The sequence below is a fragment of the Myodes glareolus genome, chromosome 22 (assembly GCF_982192425.1).
Source record: "Myodes glareolus chromosome 22, mMyoGla1.1, whole genome shotgun sequence".
Taxonomy (NCBI): Eukaryota; Metazoa; Chordata; class Mammalia; order Rodentia; family Cricetidae; genus Myodes; species Myodes glareolus.
In genome coordinates, this window is record NC_142047.1 from 37,512,548 (window position 1) to 37,536,139 (window position 23,592).

General features: G+C 41.6%; 1 protein-coding gene across 2 annotated transcripts in view; it reads left to right on the plus strand.

Moving 5' to 3' along the window:
• Rfwd3 (ring finger and WD repeat domain 3) overlaps positions 1–23,592 on the plus strand; it is a 29,235-nt gene continuing 5,643 nt past the window's right edge. The window contains exons 1-10 of one of the 2 annotated variants that reach the window (XM_048437242.3): positions 1–157; positions 2,694–3,252; positions 7,730–7,908; positions 9,867–9,937; positions 12,987–13,172; positions 13,252–13,343; positions 15,012–15,126; positions 15,671–15,896; positions 18,715–18,865; positions 22,666–22,842. In XM_048437242.3, coding sequence (XP_048293199.3) covers positions 2,696–3,252; positions 7,730–7,908; positions 9,867–9,937; positions 12,987–13,172; positions 13,252–13,343; positions 15,012–15,126; positions 15,671–15,896; positions 18,715–18,865; positions 22,666–22,842 — 1,754 coding nt within the window. In that variant the 5' untranslated portion in view covers positions 1–157; positions 2,694–2,695. Of the gene's footprint in view, positions 158–2,693; positions 3,253–7,729; positions 7,909–9,866; positions 9,938–12,986; positions 13,173–13,251; positions 13,344–15,011; positions 15,127–15,670; positions 15,897–18,714; positions 18,866–22,665; positions 22,843–23,592 lie in introns of those variants that run through there. The other variant, XM_048437241.3, reaches the window with a different exon arrangement.

Genomic DNA, 23,592 nt, shown 5'->3' on the forward strand with positions numbered 1-23,592 from the left:
GGGACTGACCAATAGGAGCTCGCTGAACCTTGGCTCGAACGGGGCGCTCGAGGAGTCCAAAGAGTTGTTTGGCGCCGGCGGGCGCTGAGTTTTGCGCGGCAACGACAGCAGAAGTCGCAATCGGTCGGGGCGTCCGACCAGGTCCCTGCAGCTTAAGGTGAGGCGGGTACCTGCGTCTCCTTAGCCCGGGGCCTCTGGGTGTGGATCATCTTCCCTCGGCCTGTGTCTGGTCGCGGGGCCTAGTCCGATTGACTGAAGGCGGGTTGCGCACTCTGCGGTCTCCTTGGACCAGGGCTGGGGACCTCGGACCTTCTTCCTTGCGTCCCGAGAAGTGTGGGGGGTCCGAGGCGAGAAAGGCGGAGACTACGAGCTTTCCGGAAGGAACTGAAGCGGGGTTCCGCTTGCGCGGTTGTGGCCCCGTGCGGCGTAGTTCTCCAGGTGCCTCCGGTGCGCTCGAGCGCCAGGTTCTCTTTGGCCCTTGTTTCTCTCTGTGTGACGTGTGTATTCTCGTTATCTCGTGGCTGTGGGTGAGCAGATTTGGACGGACAAGTTAGGAAACTTTAAGTTTTCCAGAAATTAAGGGGAAGCCTGGATCTGAACCCAGGTCAGACTGAATCCCCGCCGACTCCAGACGCCCTGTTTGTTTATTGGGGGTCGTCGCCCCCGCCTTTTGGTTCCGAAGCTTCCTTGTAAGAAGGCAGATGTGAAGTTTACGTTTTGAGGGCCGCTGACTTCTTGGCCATCACGCTTGCGTTTTTTGTGACGTGCTGAGCGTACAGAAGAGGCGGCGGGCAAGTGGGTTTGTTTTAGACAAAATCCTGGGTTCGTGCACGGGATTTGGGAACGGTTGTGTTTATTGCTTTCTTCCAACGCGACTGAATTAAGTTACTTAATTGTAAACTTTAAATAGCCGCCTGTAAGAAGTGTTCTTCAGAGTGGACGGTCGTGTGTCCCTCGAGTCTGCCTCTATTGATCCTATCCTGTCTTTTGTTTGCCTAAGTCTGAAGTAATGTCTCTAGAATGCATCTATACGTAGCTTAGGCTTGCTTGTTTGAGATGTCTCCCTCTGGAGCCCGGACTACCCTCAAATTTGAGACTATCCTCCTGTCTCTGCCTTTCTAAGGATGGAATTACTGTTAGGACACCAAGCAACGGCAGGGTCTTTTAATATAATTCTTGTAAGAATGTCGGTAAACCTTAGAACATATTAAAAGCGTTAGTTTTCGTGGTTTTGAAGAGTAGTGAAAAGTATTTTTAAGCATAGCCTTTCTTTGCATACAAAGTTAAAATTGCTAGGTTCTTTTATAGAAGTCTACTGCGGTTTTAGTAATGTATAGGTCCTGGCATGTTCTTAAGTTGTTGTAGTTTTGGTTTATTATTTGTTGGAGTTTTTTCCTTGGGAGAAGACAGCACCAGCTATGAAATCGATGCTGTGTGGAATTCTCTGCTGTTACCTTCCATTTTTTAAAATTATTTATTTATTATGTATACAATATTCTGTCTGTGTGTATGCCCGTAGGTCAGAAGAGGGCACCAGACCCCATTACAGATGGCTGTGAGTCACCATGTGGTTGCTAGGAATTGAACTCAGAACCTTTGGAAAAGCAGGCAACGCTCTTAACCTCTGAACCATCTCTCCAGCCCCCATTACCTTCCATATGAAATCAGAACTGATTGCTCTTTAGGCATGAGATTGGAGGATTTCGTTTTAAAATAAAGAACCATGCTGAAAATTAGAATAAAATATTCTGTGCATTGATTACTCAGATCTAATAGGTCTTGGACTGTATTTTTTAATTAATTAAATTTACATATATGTATGATTTTGCTAAGTAGTTCAGGTTTCTGAAACCTACTTTGTAGTTCAGGCTAGTTCGCCATTCTCCTGCCTCCGCCTTCACCGTCGGTGCTAGAATTACAGATCTGTCACCAAGCCCAGCAAATTTAGCTTTGATGTATTTGCATATGTGCCAGGGTTAATCCAAATACCTTTGTATGCTAGGCTAGTGCTGAGCTTCAGTCCCCAGTCTCACTTTCGCTTTTTCTCAAAGAAATTTAAATTTTATCTTACAAGTGTAAAAATGTCTTCTGTGGCTTGACCGAGAGTAGATTGGTGGGTAGAGCTAAGTGGTAGAGCAATATGCTTAATGTGTACAGGGCCCTGTATTCAGTTCCCAGTACCACATGTACCAAAAAACGGCATTTCTTTATATCCTTTGTCACTTTTAATGTTATGAAAGATTAATATTACCTGTTAGGTATAACATTTTGTTTGTTTTGATAAATGTCTTTATGTTGGTTGAGACAAAATTGCAAGGTTTCTGGGAGATTACTTTCTAATACAATATTAAGCCTCCTTATTATAGGTCTTTATATTTTGGGACATATATACTACACACACACACACATACTATGATTATAGGAAAATGGTTGTAAATGGTTTGGTTTGCTCTGGTCTTGTTTTGTAGCCCAGGCTGGCCTTGAATTCATGGTGATCCTCTAGGCTCTAGAGTTGGTTGCCAAAACATTTACTTCATTCATTTTTAAGGTTTTTCTAATTTGCTGATTTGCTAAAAAGAATCTTAAACAGAAATTCTAAAAGACTGCTTATATCAACTATATAATTTGGGATTTTTTTTTTTAGTCTTTTTAACCTATTTTACTAATATGTTTTACAAATGTTTTATCTCTAGTGATGGCTCAAGAGGCAATGGACTGTGATCTTCAAGAACCATTAGATGGTACTACAGAACAGGCTGCTCCAACTGAAGTCACCAGCCAAGGGGCACCCCTCCTCCAGCCTGCCCCAGCTGAAGTGGTCAGCAGCCAAGGAGGAGCACTTGGTCAGCATGTCCCTGCTGAAGTGGTCAGCAGCCAAGGAGGAGCACTTGGTCAGCATGTCCCTGCTGAAGTGGTCAGCAGCCAAAGTGGACTGCCCCTCTTACAGCCTGTGCCACCAGCATCCATTGATTTGACAGAGGATGCCCAGCTCTCAGAAGGCAATGTGGAGGCAGTCAATCCAGGAACTTCAGAAGAGCATAGACAGGGGTCTAGTGCTAACCAGAGTGTCCGAGCTGCTACGGCAGCTTCGATGAACAACTTCATTAGTGGGCTGCAGAGACTTCATAACATGCTGGAATTGCTGAGACCGCCACCTTCAAACCACAGTGTGGGACCAGTGAGAATGAGGAGAAGAACAGGATCCATTTTAAGGGCCAGAACTGGAGGGTCTCAGAGGCCGGATGGTGCCAGGTAAAATATAAGTTAAATGATTGATACCGCTTTATGAATTGTGAAACTCAGATTCTAGTCACAGTGTCAGTACTAACTTTTCAGAATCCCCACTTCCTGGTAGATCGGATGAAATTAGTCCTTGCCTTGTTTACTTCTTTTAGTATTGAGGGGATGGTTTTAGTGATGTGCTTTGAAATCTAAAGGTGGGTTTGTCATCAATAATATTTATTGAAGGTTGGCCCCTTTTGTTTATTTCTTTATTATGTATACAATGTTTTGTCTGTGTATATGCCTGCACACCAGAAGAGGGCACCAGATCTAATTATAGATGGTTGTGAACCACCATGTGGTTGCTGGGAAGTGAACTCAGGACCTCTGAGTCATCCCTTCACTACCACCTCCCCTTTTATTTGTTAATTAAAATGTTTTCAAATATGTATGGAGCGTGTGCATACTTAGGTGTGCATGGTTATTAAGATAGGGTCTCATTTGAACCTAGGACTCTCCCATGTAGCTTGTTTAGCTGACTAGCTTGCTCTGGGAATCTCATCTCCATGAATTACAAGGGCCCTCCCCACATTTACACATGTTCTGGGTATTTGAACTCTGGTGCTTGTGCTTGAATGGCAGATGATTTACTTGCTGAGCCACCTCCCCGACTGTGGTGTGCTCCCCACTTTGTAAGATTTATTTATTTTCAAATTCTAGGCATTGTAGTGCATGTCTTTAATCACAGCCTTTGGCAAGCAGATCTCTGAGCTTGAAGATAGCATGGTCTATATAGAGCCTGTCTCAAAAAACAAACAAAATTAATTATAGGAGGTGGATTGTAGACTAATGCTGTAGGATGATCTTTCTCTACGCTGTGAATATGTTTTCCTCTCATTGGTTAATAATAAAAACTGTTTGGCCAATAGACAGCCAGAATAAGGTTAGATGAGACAAACAACTCAAATGAAGAGGGGTGGAGTCAAGAGAGATGCAGGCCAGCTGCCCAAGAGACAACATGCCAACAGACTGATAAAAGTCACGGCCATGTGGTAATACATAGATAATAGAAATGGATTAATTTAAATGTAAGAGCTAGTTAGTAATAAGCCTGAGCTATAGGCCAAGCATTTATGATTAATATTAAGCCTCTGAGTGATTATTTAGAAGTGATTGCAGGGCGAGATGAGACAGAAACCTCCATTTACAAAATAGGAGTTGAAAGATGTGTCAACCAAGCTGTTTGACTGGTACTGATGTCCATGTAACCTGCTCTGCAAAGTGAGTAAACCTCAGAGGCCAAAGCTCTGCAGTTACTGCAAGGAACAGGGATTCTGTAACAAGTTGAATATAATACTAAAACATTTTCCTGGGCTGGAGAGATGGCTCAGTGGTTAAGAGCACTGACTGCTCTTCCAGAGGACCCGGGTTCAATTCCCAGCACCCACATGGCAGCTCACAACTGTCTGAAGATCCAGTTCCAGGGGATCTGACACCTTCACACCAATGAATATAATATCAAATTAAATAAACCATAAAAAATATTTAAAAAAAAAACATTTTCCTGAAACTGTATTTAAAGCAAGTTCTACACTAAATCTGTGTAACTGAATTTTCCTAGGACTGGTTTCTTTCTTCTGAACTATATTTGTGTTCTTTGTTTTAAGGTAGGATTTTTTCTTTTGTCCTTTTTACATGTACTTATTCGTGCATATGTATATGAGCACCCTCATGCCACAGCATGGATGTGGAGGTTAGAAGACAATTTGCTGGAGTTGGTTCTTCCTACTATGAGTCCCCAGTTAAACTCGAGTGATTGACTTGCTCATCCATCTCACCAGCATTGAGTAGTGTTATTTGGTTAGTTGGTTTTGGTGATTTTTTTTTTTCCCCAATGAGATAAAGTTTTATTGTATAGCTCAGGCTGATCTGGTAACAGCCTCCTACTTCCACTTTTGAATGATGAAATTATAAGTGTTGCCACCATGCTGGCCTCTGAATTTCCGAAATTTAGATGAATTTCTCTCTAAAATATTTGCCGTTGACTCACCTGCTAGACTTCCTGGGGCCAAACTTCTGCCTTAGACCTAGCCAAGAGGCCAATTTGGGGGGGAAATTAAATAATGAACTGATCTTGGCAGCAAGCCCCTAAGCCAGGCTGAAAAACTCCATCCTGCTTGATTCTGCTGCCAAGGACATTATTCATGAAGAATTATAACTCTAATATGTGAAATTGAATTTTATCATAGAGATATTGATGAATAGCATAGATCAGAGTACCTGTTATCACAAAACTAAGGAAGACTAGGACTACAGATGATAAAGAAAACCCAAATATTTTTTTTTAACTCAAGAACAGGGTGGTCTGAAAAGATGGCTCGGTGCTTGGCTGCTCTTCCAGAGGACCAGACCAGGATTTGATTCCTAGTAGCAGCTAACAACCGTCTGTAGCCCCGGTTCCAAAGGATCTGATGGTCCCTCTTCTGACCCTGTACTACATGCAGGTGGTACATAGACATACATGCAAGCAAAGTGCCATAAATGTAAAAAAAAATAAATCTTAAGAGGCCAGCCAGGTGTGGTACAGCCTTTAATCCTAGCAATTTTTAGTCCTATAATAAAGGTACCTTATCGTAAAACAAAGCCAGGTGGTGGCACATATATTTAATCACAGCATGCTAGGAGGCAGAGATAGGCTGATATATGAGTTCGAGGCCAGTCTAGTGTACCAAGTGAGTTCCAGGGCAGCCAGAGATACACAGAGAAACCCTCTTGAGAAATCAAAACCAAACAAATAACAAAAAACCCAAAAGAACTAAGCTTAATTTAAAACAGGTAAAAAGGATTTCTTTTGTAGTTTTTAAGAAACGCCTAGCTAAGGAGCTGTTTCAGACTTAATAGAACTTACCTTCCATGCACTAAGTCCTGGGTTTGATTCTCAGCATCAGTGAATTGGGAATGGTAGTGTATAGGTTGTTTGGTTTTTCTTGTTGTTTTTTGAGACAGAGTTTCTCTGTGTATCTTTGGCTGTCCTGGATCGAACTCTGTAGACCAAATTGGCCTTAAGCTCTGCCTCCAGAGTGCTGAATTAAAGGTGTGTGCCATCATGCCTGGCGGTCATGTATAAATTCAAGGCCCTCATTGGCGTGTTAGCAAGTTAGAAGCCAGGTAGGACTATTTGAGACCTGGTCTATTAAAACAAACAACAACAACAAAAAACCCAACTGGTAGACCTGTGAATTCAAAGCCAGCCTGTTTGAGGCTACATAGACCCTGTTTAAAAATGGGAGTTGGGAGGACACAAAAATGTTCTTCTGAAATTGTTTAGGATTGGATGTAGAGATCCAGCTCAGGAACTCTGGACCTTGTGCTTACTAGGCACTGTAACAACCCCCCACCCCCAAAATAGCAGAATAAGAACTGTAGAAAATTTTCTTCTCTCTTGTCCTTCTTCTGGAGAGGCAGCCTGGTCCTTGCCTCTTCTTTCTCTCTGTATTTCTCTTTCTCTCCCCCACCCCACTCCCTTTATTTCAATAAAACTCCCACATTTTTCTTAAAAAAAAAAAAAAGGAAAATTTTCTCCTTAGGGTATAACAGTGTTTGTAAAATATGAACTAAGTTTTTATGCCAGAATTGGCCATATGTCTGTAGTGATCTAGGGGTGGATTAGTGAAGGAAAACAGGCGACTCTTGGTACATTTTATAGTGTTGCCTATTTTCGTCCCTTTGTCCAGACCCATGGTAGCCTTGGAAATAGACTGTGTTTGACAGACACTGTGGGGAGCTCCATGTTGTTGGAATGTAAGGTCTGTTTGGAAAGAATCCTCATTGTGTGATGTTTGGTGGTTGATCCTAAAAGACTCCATGATTGAATGGGAAAAAAAGTATATTTAACCAGTATTTGTCTGATCTTCTATTTTTTCTTTTTTTAAGAATTTATTTGTATTATTTTAAATTATGTGTTTATGTGGGGATCTGTGATTAAGTATATGCATTAGAGTCCAGGCACTCCAGGAAGCCAGAGGCATTGGATCCCCTAGAACTGGAGTTACAGATGGCTGTGAGCTTCCATGTGGGTGCAAGGTACTGAATCCTGGTTCTCTGGAAGACCAATAAGTGCTCTTAACATTGAGCTATCTTTCCGGCCCAGTTATATTTATTTTTAATTGTTTGCCTGTGAGTATGTATGTGTGTGATATATATGCCTGGTGCCCATCAAAGTCAGGAGAGGCATTAGAGCTCCTAAAACTGGAGTTACAGATAGTTGTAAGCTGTCATGTGGGTACAAGGAACCATACCCAAGTCCTTTGTAAGAGCAACAAGTGCTGTTGCCTGCTGAGCCATCTCTCCGGCCCTAGAATATGTTAGTTTTCACTCAGCTTTCAATGGAAACATTTAATGGCCTTGAAATTGACTGAAATAACTAGGAAGTGTCTTCATCATTAGAGATTATTCTTGCAGTGATGGTCCATTGTACTATAATTCTTTTGTCTCTGTGTACACACAGGTTGAGAACACCAGTGTATGCCTACTTTCAGGTAAGCAGGTCTCAGCCCTACGTACCAGCCACTGCTCCTGAGTCACAGACCGGGAATCCCACATCAGGAACTGATTCTGACAGTGATAGCTCTGCAGAGAATGAAGAGGTTGTTGTCCAAGCAGAAGAACCTGAAGCTAACATCCCAGGTTTGTATTTTATCTAAAACTAAAATCCACATAGATAGCTTTCACTGGCTATGGTGACATTAAAAGACTTTGATCTGTCTTATGATTTTCTGTAATTTGTGTTCCAACAAGTCAGTCTCTTTGTAATGGTTCTTCACAGTCCATTTCACTTTTTATACTGCGGTGATCCAACCGAGACAGTTACCGACCGCCTCACTAATTAAACAATTACTAGAGCCCTTTAATAATGGCTAGACCAAGAGTAAGCTAACACCTCCAAAATGTCTCTTGGTGCCAAAGTTCAGAGGTACATCATTTTTAAACACAAAAACCACAATTACATCAATGTTAGAGGAGATTGGAGTGAGTAACCTTGTAGCATCTGTCTTTTTCCAGACATAAGATTACAATTATTGATATATGCTTCCTATAGTTGTTTTAGTTTTATATTCTAGCTTGCATAAACATTTAATTATTTTGGCTAATAACAGCTGGACTATGGTCGGGGTCATGGACAGTCCCAAAAGTATTGCCAAGATGGATGTGACCAGAAGACTGAAAAGTATCTGGGCAGACATAATGTGGAATCAGGACAAGAAGAGATTACCTCAGTAAACCTGAGGAAGTAAATTGTATGTTTAAAAGTTTTGTGTGCCTATGTTGTTGGTGCAAATGTCTATACCACCATAATTTTGGAGGCTACAATAGGACGATGTAATGCAAGATTAGCTTGGGCTATATAATGATAAATTCAGCCATCTGAGTTGTGACTTTCATGTCTTAGTATGTTTTATTTTGTGTAAATGGAATTTTATTTAGCAGTTGGTAAACAGAAACCCCCTAAAGTAGATGTTCTGTTTTTATTTAAAAGCTACTAATACCCAGATCATGTTCTTTCAATACCTTTTCCTTTAAAAAATTTTTTAGATATTTTTAAGAATTTATTGTTTATGAGTGTTTTACCTGCACATATGCATGTATACCATGTACATGTCTGTGCCCAAGGTGGTCAGAAGAGGGCACTGGATTCTCTGAAACTAGAGTTTTATCAGTGGTTATAAACCACCATATGACTGCTGGGAACTAACCAGCAGTCCTCTGTGAGATCAGCAAATGTGCTTAACTGCTGAGCCCTATCTCCAAACCCTGTTTTTTGTTTTTTGTTTTGTTTTGGTTTGGTTTGGTTTTGGTTCAAAGACAGGGTTTCTCTGTGTAACAGCTCTGTCTGTCCTGGAACTCACTTTGTAGTCCAGGCTGGTTTTGAATTCACAGAGATCACCATATATAGTGAAAAAGATGAGAATTAATCAACTATAAAGAACAACTATTGAGGAGTTTTTATTATAAACAGGATTATTTATTATTAGATGGTAGTAAGGAATTTCTGCTAATTTTTAAAGATATATTAATGATAGTGTTTATATGAAAAAATGTTTTTTAGTGGTATTATAAAGGTTTTTCAAGTATTGACACTTTAAGGTTTGTCTGGTTTTCATGTATACACAAAACAATGGAATATAGCTTAAGAATTCGTGAGTTTTTTTATATTACTTTTAAAATAAATTTTATTTGTATAAATGTATTGCCTGTATATATGTGTACTACATGTATGCCTACTGCCCAGAGAGAATCACATTCTTTGGAACTGAAGTTAGGATGGCTGTGAACTATCATGTGGATGTTGGGGATTAAACCTGGGTCTTCTGCAAGAATAACCAGTGTTCTAAACCACTGAGCCATCTCTCTAGCCCTGATTTGCTTTTTAAACTGAGTGTTGAATATTTTATCTACTTATGGAATATCCAAATAAGTACATAGCAATAATAAATCACTGATGCTATATGGTAGAAATGAAATGACTTCCTTTACAGAAATACTACAGATTCAGGTGGGCAGCTGCAGTGAGGCTCTCTGTTAGCTTCTCCTACCTAACTTCTGTCTTTTGTATATTCTCTGTGCTGTTTCTGGATACAATTTAGTAGAACACGGAGTCATCTCAGCAGAGCAAGAAGCTACATCTGTCACAGGAGGTGAAACAGTCCCTGAAGAGGTAACAAGAATTTTCTTCCTCCCCCATTCATTTTCTCTTTCTTTCTCTTCTTCCCCCCCACCCCCCAGACAGGGTTTCTGTGTGTAGTGGTCCTGGCTGTTCTGGAACTAGCTCTTGTAGACCAGGCTAGCCTTGAACTCTCAGAGATCCTACCTCTGCCTCCCGAGTACTGGAATTAAAGGTGTGTGCCACCATCACCAGGCTTCATTTTCTTTATATAAGGTCTTAACCTGAAGTTAGTTTGGCTTTTAACTCAGGATCCTCCATCCTTGGCCTGTTAAGTGCTACGGTTTCAAGCATATGTCATCACATCCAGTTTGAACATCCCTTTAAATGAAAGTTAAGATTTTCCTTTTAAATGAGACTACAGGTTAAATTAGAAAGTTTTGCAGGCTTTGTGAGTGAGAATTTCAGATGTGGTTTCTATTTCAGTTATTCATTGTGTGACTCTTCTTTGCGTAGCCCTGGCTGTCCTGGAATTCTCTCTGTAGACCAGGCTGGCCTCAAACTCAGAGATCTGCCTGCTTCTGTCTCCTGAGTGCTGACATTAAAGGCCTACACCACCAAGCCTTGCACTGGTTTGGTTGATTGGTTGGTTGGTTTTTGGTTGGTTTTAGGACAGTCTTATTAGGTAGCCCAGACAGGCCTTATTTTAGTATTTGTATATTTCATAACGTAGGATACATTTTAGTCAACTTCTTGTTATGCACCCTATTGCTTCCTCCCCCCTCCCTTTTTTTCTTAAGTTTTTCTTGTATAAGTCAAGAGTATCATTGGACAGTTAAATAGTTGTGATTATACTCAAGAGATATATTTCTAGCAGAGACTGCTATATCAAAGGAAAGTGTGTTTTAATTTGATAAATGAAACTTGCATTTGAAAATTTATGTAGCCTAATGCCCACAGCAATAGTATGTAAGCATATTTTCTTTTCTCCTTGAGACAAGTTGTTACTTGGCACTCCTGGTTGGCTCAGGGTGGTCCTTGAATTTGTATTGATGCTCCTGTCTCAGCCTCCCAGGTGAAGGGATAACAAAATATACATCCACAGTAGTAATTGGTGTCATCAGGTAACAATTGATGCCTGTCTGATAAGTAAAAAAAATAGTTTCTTTAGTTGAATTTAGTAATTATAAATGATTGCTTATTGGTCAGTGTGTGTGCTGTTTTTTTGTTTGTTTGTTTTTGTTTTTCTGAGACAGTTTCTCTGTAACTTTGGGCCTGTCCCTGAACTAGCTCTTGTAGACCAGGCTGGCCTTGAACTCAGAGATCCACTTGCTTCTGCCTTCTGGGATTAAAGGCATGCACCACCACCACCACTGTCAGGCTTTTGTTAAGATTTTTATGTTCTTTGTTTTCTCATATTTTCCTTTGACTGGAATGAGCTGAATGTTTTATGACTGTAGGAGTTGATGATTAGTTTGATTTTGCATGTATAAAGAACTTCCTTGGGCTGGGCACACATCTTTTTTTTTTTTTTTTTTTTTTTTAAAGATTTATTTATTGAGTATACAGTGGTCTGCCTGCATATGTCCCTGCAGGCCAGAAGAGGGCAGCATATTTCATTACAGATGGTTGTGAGCCACCATGTGGTTGCTGGGAATTGAACTCAGGACCTTTGGAAGAGCAGCCAGTGCTCTTAACCTCTGAGCCATCTCTCCAGCCCCTGGGCACACATCTTTAATCCCAGCACTCGGGAGGCAGAGGCAGGCAAATCTCTGTGAGTGGAAGGCCAGCCAGGTCTACAAAGTGAGTTCCAGGACAGACTATAAAGCTACAGGAAAACCCTGTTTCGGGGAAAAAAAAGAAAGAAAGAAAAGAAAAACCAACAAAAGCTCCTTGACACTTGGGAGGCATAGGCAGGCGAATCTTGTGAGTTTGAGAACAACCTGGTCTACAGAGTATGTTCCAGGACAGCCAAAGCTGTTACACAGGGAAACCCTATTGAAAAGCAAAAAATTAAAAGAAAGAACCTTCTTGACCTGAAAAGGACGACACCAGTAAATGCTAATGTAGAAAAGGGAAAGCTATGAATGAGGCTTTGACCCTAGACAAAGAACTAAAGAGTGCTGAAAGCAGGAGAAATAGTCTGCTCTGGAGGAGTACACCAAGTACACCAAGCAGTTATCCAGTACCTGGATAATCTGCATCGCTATTCAGTTTCAGCCCTGAAGACACACATACAAGTAACATCATATGGCCTAAGCAGGATGTGTTCATAGTGTGTTATGTGTACATACAAATTATGTATGTATGCCTCCATGTACATGGGTAGCAACAGTTAAAGAAGAAGAGGCCATACATGGGGGGGGGTGCAACATTAGCGCACATGATGTCAGTCCAGGCTGTATAGTAAGACCCTGTTTCCAAAAAGTAAAAAAGAGCCTGCCTGTTATCTGTTGTTGTGTATCGTGATTTCCAGATTGTTTTTACTTCACTTTCTATAACTTTGGACTGGTAACTGCTTTTCTTGTTTGGGCTGGAAAAGATAGAGAATCAAAGAATTTTGTAAGATCAAAAATAGGAGGCCAGATAGGTAGCTCTTCTACTGGTAAAGGCACTTCCTGAGATGCGTGTGGTGGACAGAGAAACAACTCCAAAAGTTGTCTTCTTTACACATGAACTAATGGGTGAATGAATGGAAACAAAAGGTATTCCGGGTGTGGTGATGGTACATGCTTGTAATCCCAGCACTCAAAAGGCTAAGTGGAGAGAATTTAAATTTGAGGCTAGTATGGTTCAATATTCAGGCCCTTTCTCAACAACAGTAAAAAAAAAAAAATCAGTATTTCTGGGATGTAACTTAATGGTAGAAGACATGTTTAGCATATATAAAGGTTCCACCACACCCCCAGAAGTAGATAGTGTGTGTAGTATATAATGTATATTTTGTTAGGTTGTATTTTATAAAAATGACATGTATCTAGTAGGTCATTCTTTGCAGCTTTTCAGGTAGGTTTATATCATTTTGGTGCAGTTTTATTTGATAGTTTGCACACGAGACTGTTTTTGCAGTTTCTGACTTGATTACATTTCAACTTTCATCTAGAAGTCTCCCCAGAAACCCGACGTTCTATCTTCTGTGGATGATGAAGAAGGGGAAACTTGCACAATATGTTTGGAACAGTGGACCAGTGCTGGGGACCATCGGCTCTCAGCCTTACGCTGTGGGCACCTCTTTGGATATAGATGCATTTCTAAATGGCTTAAAGGACAAACACGAAAATGTCCTCAGGTAAGGACCATAAACAGGGACTTTGTATTAAGTCAGAATCCCTAGAACCATACTGATTGTGTCTCACTGGACTCTTTAGTGCAACAAGAAAGCCAAGCACAGTGACATCGTTGTCCTTTATGCCCGGACCCTCAGAGCTTTGGACAATAGTGAACAAGAGCGCATGAAAAGGTAGGTACGGGTGAGATAGTTTAGTGGCTGAAGGCACTTGCTCCCAAGCCTTATTCAGCAAATTAAATAACCAGGACTTAATGGCGGCTGGAGAGAACTGACTCCTACAAGCTGTCCTCTGACTTCACACATGTATATATACAACACACAGGAAATAAATGTGATAAAGGGAAAATTTTTAAAGTCTGCCTAGATGTCAGGTGGTGGCAGCGCAAGCCTTTACTCGATAGGCAGAGGCAGGTGGATTTCTGAGTTCCAGGCCAGCCTGGTCTACAAGAGCTCATATCAAAGAAGAAAAAAAAAAAAGAGCTAGTTCCAGGACAGGCCTCAAAGCTACAGAGAAACCCTGTCTCGAAAAACAAAATAAAAAAAAACACTGCCTAGAGTTTCTCTGCTTCATTTCATTTCTTTGTTTCTTGGATTTTTGTGTGTACGTGTGTGGTGGTGATTTGTTTTTGTTTGTTTGTTTTGTTTTTTTTGTTTGTTTTTAAATATTTATTTATTATGTATACAATATTCTTTCTCTGTGTGTGTGTGTGTGTATGCCTGAAGGTCAGAAGAGGGCACCAGACCTCATTACAGATGGTTGTGAGCCACCCTGTGGTTGCTGGGAATTGAACTCAGGACCTTTGAAAGAGCAGGCAATGTTCTTAACCACTGAGCAATCTCTCCAGACCTTGTTTTTGTTTTTTGTTTTTTATATAGGGTTTCTCTTTGTAACTGCCCTAGCTGTCCTGGAACTAGCACTATAGACCAGGCTGGCCTCAAACTCATAGAGATCCACCTGCCTCAGCCTCCCGAGGGCTGGGATTAAAGGCGTGAGCCACCACTGCCGTGCGTGCGTGCATGTTTTCAAGACGGTTTTGCTGTATAGCCCTTGTTATCCTGGAACTCACTCTGTAGAGCGGGCTGGCTTCAAACTCACAGATCTGCCTTCTGAGTGCTAAAATTAAAGGTGTGCACCACCACTGCCCCTGGCTAGACTTCTCCAGTTCTTTGTGGTGCCCATTTTACCCTTTTGTTACCTGTACAAGCCTTCCTTTGACTGCTCCCAGAACTAGGAAGATGTGCACATTCAGTGTGAGGTCCATTATACTTACATGGCATACTTACAGTAAAGCGTTTATTACAATGTGAACTTAACTATGTCAACTTGCTGGTATTATGGGATCTGCGTGGATCCAACACAACTCAAAATACCAGATCAATGCAGAAAACAAAAATTTATTGAAATCAAGCCACTACTTACTGATTAGGGCCGCAGAACACAGGAGCTGAACTGTGTGACCCCAGGCCAGACTGCTACAGAGCTTTTAAGCATGAAACTATGAACATCTGTGCCAAGTTACAATTACATTTTCACCAATCAGAATTCAGGGATCAGGACTTTCCTAGGAACATATCTCTGGTACACTTACCTTCTTCTCGTTGGTTGGTTTATTCAAGTATGGCCATATGATTTGCCCACCATTCTGGTCTCAACTTGCCAACCAGGATGTTAGTGATGTCCAGTTACACAGGGAGATCTGGGGAGGTCATGGGAACTTGCACTTTACTTGCCCCTTATTCAAAATGGAAGTTCTATCCAGAATGACTTCAATTTGGTTCCTTCTTATCCTGAAAGGTCTTTTTCCTAATACTCAGCTGCCCCTGGCTTTTCCCTTCCAGTGACTTACTGAATGAACAAATGCTCAGAAAGCAGGCGGAGTTAGAATCTGCACAGTGCCGGCTCCAGCTTCAGGTCCTCATTGATAAATGCACCAAACTCAATAGCCGTGTCCAGGTGAGTTTGTCCTTTCTAATTAAAAAAAAAAAATTTAGAATCAGAATAAAGAGACAGGCAATTTAAGAGGAATCTAAATATTACTTAGGTTTATCTCACTGATGGACATTTGCCCCAAGCCCATACTTGTGAATTCTATGAGGACTTCAGACATAGAACAACCACTAAGGACTATCAATATTTGATAATTCTCTGCATTCTTTATTGCAGTTACTTGGTGAAATTGAAATGCCTTTCTTTGAGATTCGTGGTAGCATTTTTATGATTGGCAAGAAATCTTTTATCCAATCAAGAATTCATTCTTGGAACCTGGAGAGATGACCGAGTTGTTAAGAACGCTGGCTAGAGAGAACCTAGGTTAAATTCTTAGCACACACATGGCAGCTCAGAAATGTCTGTAGCTTCAGTTCCAGGGTCCTGACTCTCTCATACAGACATATATGCAGACATCAATGCATATAAGTAAAAATTAAAAAAAAAGAAAAACATTTTTGAGAGGAAAATAAAAGATAAACTTTCATTTACAAAGTCCTTTTCTTTGTAGGACTTAGAAGCCTTTGTTATGCGGCATCAGAATCAAATACAGCAGCGCAAGGGCTCCCAAGCACTCTGCAAGAAATGCTTGCCCTCCCGCCAGAACCAGCATAAGTACAGCTTCCAAAAGACCTTTGCGGTGTCTCAGACAGGAAACTGCCGAATTATGGCATATTGTGATGTTTTGAGCTGCCTGGTGGTATCACAACCTTCTCCTCAGACTTCTTTCCTGCCAGGTAAACAATTCAAAAACTCATCTTTTATATTCATTAGTAGATGCTACTTGCGTCTCTTCCCTTTTTGAAGAATCTTGGGCTCAGTGGTGGTTAAACACTGATAACAGGCTATCAACTCACTTTTCTCTGCAGTTCCTTATTAACTGAATGCAGGTGCTTCGGGTGCCTCAAAGATATCTTTCACAGTGGCACACGCCATTAATCCCAGTGCCTGAGAGGCAGGCGCAGACAGATCTCTATGAGTGCCAGGCCAGGCCAGCCTGTTCTACATAGCAAGTTCCAGGAAAGCCAGGACTACATAAAGAGACCCTGTCTCGTAACAAACAAAAAAACATGTCTTTTATAGCTGAGTCTACTGGCACACACACATACACACCAATTATCTTAGAATTCAGGGGCTTGAGGCAGAAGTTTGAGGCCACTGTGGTCTACGTACTGAGATCCTGCTTCAGACAAGCAGAAAATGTCTCTTAGCTACAAATAGTACAAGTAGTATAGCTATTTTCCTTTAAAAAATTCTTTCGGGGCTGGAGAGATGGCTCAGCAGTTAAGAGCATTGCCTGCTCTTCCAAAGGTCCTGAGTTCAATTCCCAGCATCCACATGGTGGTTTACAACCATCTGTAATGAGGTCTGGTGCCCTCTTCTGGCCTGCAGGCATACACGCAGACAAGATAGATAGATAGATAGATAGATAGATAGATAGATAGATAGATAGATAGACAGACAGACAGACAGACAGACAGACAGACAGACAGACAGACGCAGACAAGATAGATAGGTAGGTAGGTAAATAGGTAGATAGGTAGATAAAATTCTTTCATGGCTGTTGCTTTTATTTTGCAAATTCATTTGTCAAGAATGTAGAAATAGGAGTTGGAAAGATAGATCAACGGTTAAGAACACTGACTGCTCTTCCAGAAGACCCGGGTTCAATTCCTAGCACCCACATGGCAGCTCACAACTGCCTGTAGCTTCAGCTCCCTGGGAGCTGATACCTTTACACCAATGCACATAAAATAAAGTTGAAAGAAAGAAAGGAACGAGGGAGGGAGGGAGGGAGGGAGGGAGGGAGGAAGGAAGGAAGGAAGGAAGGAAGGAAGGAAGGAAGGAAGGAAGGAAAGACTGTAGAAATAACCAGTAGTCATATCAATGTGAGGAAGAAGGTATATGGTCACCAGTATCATCCAAAAAGAATATTCCCTGTGTATGTCATTTACTGTACTGATTTGTTTGAATGTTCAACTAAATTCAAATTTAAACAAAATTTAGTGTTTTGAATTGCAAATAAGAGATTTTGAGGACTGTAATAGATAGCTCAGTGGTTAAGACCACTTGCTGCTCTTTCAGGCAGGAAAATCGTACTCTTTTGGAGTTCCATAATTCAGAGCTTAGCACCCATGTTAGGTGTCTCACAAGCACCTATTACTTCAGTTCCAAGTCTGACGGTAGTGGCACATGCCTTTCATTTCAGCACTTGGGAAGCAGAGACAGCTGGATATTTGTGAGTTCGAGGCCAGCCTGGTCTACAAAGTGAGCTCGAAGCTCCAAAGCTACAAAAAAAATAAAAATGGTTCCAGCTCCAGGGAATTAATCGCCCTCTTCTGACTTCCATGGGCACCCACATCTGTGTGCATATACCCACACAGCACACAGAGACAAACACACATTAAAAAGCTGGGACTGGAGAGACAATTAAGAGCAGTAAAGTTCGTTAACTCTTCTTCCGGAGTTCAACTTCCAGCCACCATCGTGGCAACTCACAACCATCATAACTTGTAACTCCAGTTCCAGGGATCTGGCACCCTTTTTCTGGCCTCCAAAGGCACCAGGCATGTACATGGTACACCTCACACATGCAGGCAAAGCATAAATATAAAATAAATATTAGAAATAAAACTTGACAGGGCTGGAGAGATGACTGGCTAAGAGCACTAGCTGCTCAGTTTAGATCCCAACACCCGCGTGGTGGCTTACAGCTACCCTAACCCCAGTGCTAGGGGGTCTGATGCCCTCTTCTGACCTCTGTGGGCACCAGACAGACATGCATGTGGTCACATACATACATGCAGGCAAGGCACCCATACTCATAAAGTAAAATAAATCTTTTTAAAAAAACCCACAAAACTTGTCATCTGCCGGGCAGTAGTGGCTCACACCTTTAATCCCAGCACTTGGGGGGCTGAGGCAGGTGGATCTCTGTGAGTTCGAGACCAGCCTGGTCTACAAGAGCTAGTTCCAGAACAGGCTCCAAAGCCACTGAGAAACCCTGTCAAAGAGAGAGAGAGAGAGAGAGAGAGAGAGAGAGAGAGAGAGAGACAAAATAACAAAAAAACCTTGTCATCTTAGTTTCTATAGCCCCTGTGTTCTTTATTGCTCATATACATCTTACATCTCTTATAGGTAAAATATGCTTGATATTTGTCTAAACAACTTATTTTGGCTATTTGAGACTGGGTCTTGTTATTTAGACCAGGCTGACCTCAAACTTCCAGTAATGTTTTTTTTTTCTCCCCTAGAGACAAGGGTATTTCTGTGTGTAGCCCTAGCTGTCCTGGAACTCTGTAGATCAGGCTGACCTTGAACTCAAAGAGATCCACCTGTGTCTGCCTCCCAAGTGCCAGGGTACATGGAGAAATTGTCTCAAAAGAAGAGGGGTATAAATCTGGGGAACATTCATTTTCATTGTTTGATTAGCTGTTTTCTAGGGACTTGGATTCCAAGAAAGGTAAGAAAAGGTTACTTTAAACATTACTTTAAAAGATAGATTTTTGCCTTAATTTACTTTTATCTGCCTTTTTTCAATTTTCTTCTTGGTAGGCTTTGGTGTTAAGATGTTGAGTACTGCCAACATGAAAAGCAGTCAGTACATTCCTATGCATAGCAAGCAGATACGTGGATTAGCTTTCAGCAGTCGATCCAAAGGCCTTCTGCTGTCTGCTTCCTTTGACAACACTATTAAACTGACCAGGTAAGAGAGTCGTGAGTAAGATTGGGCCTGGGCCGCTGTGCATCAAATTAGTCTTAGTTCTCTTATTTATCTGAAGCATTGTCTCATGTTAAAAGTATATAAGCAACAGGTGCATACCTTTTATCCTAGCACCCAAGAGACAGGCAGGCAGATCTCTGAGTTTAGGCATAATGAGTTCCAGGATAGCCGGAACTATATAGACAACTATATAGAGAAACTGTTTCAAAATAAACAAATGAATAGCTGGGCAGCGGTGGCACATGTCCTTAATCCTAGCACTCGGGACAGGTACAGAGGCAGGTGGATCTGTTAGTTTGAGGCCAGCCTGGTCAACAGAACGAGTTCCAGGATAGGCTCCAAAGCTACACAGAGAAACTCTGTTTCGAAAAAAAATGATAAAAGTCTATAAACCCTGTGTGGTGATTGACCCCTGTAACTCTAGCACTTGGGATCCTGAGAGGCATGATGGTTATCATGTGTTTGAGGCCAGCCTGGACAACTTGAACTACAGAATTAGAACCTGTCTAAAACAGAAAAGTGAACATCGAGTGGGGTATGATAGGAGAAGCCTCTAATCCAGTACCTGAAAGGTGGAGACAGGAGAATTGGAACTCAAGGTCAGCCTAAGTGACATAGTAGTCACTAAGTTAGTGTGTAACGACCTGAGTTAGTGTTTGTTGGCTTTTGTAGTGTTCCAGATTTGGGTCTGGAATATTCTAGACACACGTTCTGTCATGGCACTGTCCATCATTTTTATTTTTTACTGTTAGGTTCTGAGTAACTGACCTAGGCTAGCCTTGACCTTGGAATTGTCCTTCCTCACCTTTAGGGGGTGAGGGTCAAGACAGGATTTCTCTGTATAATTTCTCTGTTCTATTCTGGAACTTGCACTGTAGACCAGGCTGGCCTTATACTCATAGGGATGTGCCTGCCTCTGCCTCTGGAGTGCTGGAATTAAAGGTGTGCACCACCACCACCTGGAATTCTCAACCTTTTAAATAGCTGGTGTTTCAGGTCTGCACCAAAGATTGGGTTGTTCTAATTCTTAAAAATTTCATTTAGAAAAAAATACTTTACTCACTTTATTCATGTGCGTGTGGGTGTTTTGCCCTGGCGGATGACTGTGCACCACCAGAATGCAGTGCCTTCAGAGGCCAGAATTAGGGTATCAGGTCTTCTGGAACAGGAGTTACACATAGCTGCTAGTCACCTTGTGAGTGCTCGGAGCTAAATCCAGATCCTCTCTAAGAAAAATAAGTGAACTTAACTACTGAACCAGATCCAGATCCTCTCTAAGAAAAATAAGTGAACTTAACTACTGAACCATCTCTCCAACCCCTAAAATTACATATTTTTAAAATACATATATTAAACTCCATGGATTAGAGCACTCTTGTATAGGTATTAGGAAAATAATGTGGAGGGATCATTTATGTCTCATACCATAAATTTGCCATGACAGCTCAGGAGTGCTTATTCCAGTTCTGTCCCCTGGATAATTAGTAGTGTGAGCCAGATTTGAGGGTGATCCATTCTTTTATAGCTAGCTTCCTGTTCCTGTTTTAAGGGAGCCAGGTGGCAGCAGTGTCTGCCTTTTATCCCACCAGGGAGGCAGAAGCAGGTGGATCTCTCTGAGTTCAAGACTAGCCTGGTCTACAGAATGAGTTCCAGGGCAGCCAAGGCTACACAATGGAAACCTGTCTAGGAGCCGGGGTGAGGGGGAAGATTGGGGATAGAATGTGTAACTCAGTGATAGAATACATGCCTGAGGGACTGAAGTGATAGCTCAGCAGTTAAGATGCTGGCTGCTCTTCCAGAGGTCCCTGGTTCAAGTCCCAGCACCCACATGGCAACTCAAAACTGTCTCTAACTCCAGTTTCCAGGGTCCTGACACCACATAGACATATACACCAATGCACATACAATAAAACTAAACTTAAAAAAAAAATTGTGCCGGATAAGCATGGTATTCTGAGTTCTCAGTGCCATAAAGTAAGTTTCAGGTTATTTTTGATCCAGTTTTCAGTATAACATTGTGTTCTGTATGTGCATAGATGCTGAATGGGGAGGGCAGTTTAAACAAAGCAAGCAAAACTATCAACAAGCCAAGTGAGGTGGTATGGTGACAAAGGCAGGAGGATTGGTTCAAGACAGCCTAACTACCTCATGAGTTTGAAGCCAGCCTGTTTCATGTCTCAACACACACACACACACACACACACACACACACACGTTTAGAAGTTTGGGTAGGAGAAACCCTAGAGAAAGCTCAGCTCATATAAAAGCATTTAACTGCAGATGGGCAGTGGTGATGCATGTCTTTAATCCCAGCACTTGGGATCCAGAGTCAGGTGGATCTCTGTGAGTTGAAGTCCATTTTGTTCTACAGAGTGAGTTCTAGGATAGCCAAGGACTACACAGAGAAACCCTGCCTCAAAAAATAAAAACTAAGCAAAAAATACCACTTCCTGCAGAAACCTAATGACTTGAACCCATCTTCTGAACTCCACACACACAGTGGTGTGCATGCATCCCCAATCTCATAACACATATACTGTGTATGTGTGTATATATATAGTATGTGCGCATGTATGTGTGTGCGTGTGCGCGCACATGTTTTAGATGAGGGTAGGAATGGGTACTGAAAAGATGGTTCTACTTATCAGGATAGTTCAGTTCCTAGCACTCAACATTGAGCAGGGGAAGACCAGTTTCAGGGAACCTATTACCCTCTTCTGACCTCCTGGGGCACCTGTGCATAGACATACATAAATAAAAACTTTTTCAAAAAGATTTATTTCATGTACATTGTGTTTTGCCTATGTGTATGCTGTGTGAGGGTGTTGGATCCCCTGGAACTGGAGTTGCAAATAGTTGTGAACTGCTATGTGGGTGGGTGCTGGGAATTGAACCTGGGTCCTCTGGAAGAACAGCAAATGTTTTTAACTGCTGAGCCAACTCTCCAGCCTCCAAATAAAAATGGGTCAGGGTGTGCTAGAGAGTTGATTTAGTAGTTACAAACACAGACTGCTTATCCAGAGGTCCCAGGTTCAGTTCCCAGCACCCACATGGCAACTTACAACTGTCTTAACTCCAGTTCTAGATCTGAAACTACTTCTGGTTCCCCCCCCCCCCCGAGAAGGGTACACAGACTTACATGTGGGCAAAACCCCCATATGTATTAAGAAATAATTTCATAATTAAAAAATAAATGATTAAGGGCATACGTCTTGACGCAGTAAGTTCGAGGCCTGCCAGGGCTGCATGGTGAGACCCTGTCTGAAAGCAACAGTAAGGGCTGGGACGAGCTGAAGATGTAGCACAGTGATAGAATGCTTGCCTACCGTGCATTAATCCCTAGGTTCATTGTCTACCACCCCAGAAAGCACGTGTGCTGGGGGTGCTGTTACACAGTATTAATAATGACTACTCCTGGGCCGCTAAAATATAATTTTTGGTTTTCCTTATATTTTCTACTTTCTTGTATTGCTTACTGATTATCTGTGTGACAGTTAACTATAGAGAAAATTAAGTAGAGAAGGGCATGTATCATTTGTGTATTCCTTCAGTTTACCCTTTTGTTTCATTGTAATTCAAGAATTAAGTTTGCAGATGAGAAAGCACAAGTGTTTTGGAATTGAGAAGTGTGCAGCTCCCAGAGGAAATAATGAAATCCAGATAGTTTAGGGTGCAGATCTGTTCTCAATAAATATTGCTTTTTTAAATGTCTTGTTATTAAACATCACCATTATATACATGGTTTTCTTAATATATGGTGGTAAAATCTCTTAACTCCACAGCCTAGAAACAAATACTGTTGTGCAGACTTATAATACTGGGCGTCCTGTTTGGAGCTGTTGCTGGTGTCTTGATGAAAACAATTACATCTATGCTGGACTGGCCAACGGTTCAATTCTGATATATGACCTGCGGAACACAAATGCCTATATACAGGAGTTAGTTCCTCAAAAAGCCAGGTAGGAAAAACTTGTTTTTATGTAAATCACAGCATTCTTTTAGATTGTTACTGTATTAGTTCATTCCTCTGAGCGTCTCAACAACTGAGCACCAGTCTAAGCTCGGGTTCTTTCCCCACTTCAGAATCAATAGAATTTGGGGTAGGGTGTGGTGGTGTACACCTTTAGTCCCAGGCTTGGGGGGCAGGAAGATCTCTGTGAGATGAAGACCAGCGTGATCTGCAGAGTGAATTTTAGACAGTCAGAGCTGCACAGAGAAACCCTGTCTTGAAATACCAAAATAAAGTATTTGTTTTGGTAACTTCTGCATGAAAATCATAGGAACACAGCCTGCAGGTTGGTATTTGTGAAAGGATTTTTAGCATATTGTATTGTTCATAGACTTACAGATGGAAATTCAGAAAATCTAACTAAAGCCAGGCATGGGGGGCAGGGCACATCTTTAACCCACATAGCATCAGGAGGCAGAAACAGGCCAGTCTCTGAGTTGGAGGCTAGCAAGTTCTAGAGAAAGTTCCAGGATAGGCAGGGATATACAAAGAAACCCTTTCTCTTAAAAAGAAAAAAGTCTAAGCCGCGGTGGTGGTCGCGCACGCCTTTAATCCCAGCACTGTGGAGGCAGAGGCAGGCGGATCTCTGTGAGTTCGAAGCCAACCTGGTCTACAAGAGCTAGTTCCAGGACAGGCTCCAAAGTTACAGAGAAACCCTGTCTTGAAAAACAAGAGAAAAGAAGTCTAACTAGTGCTGGTG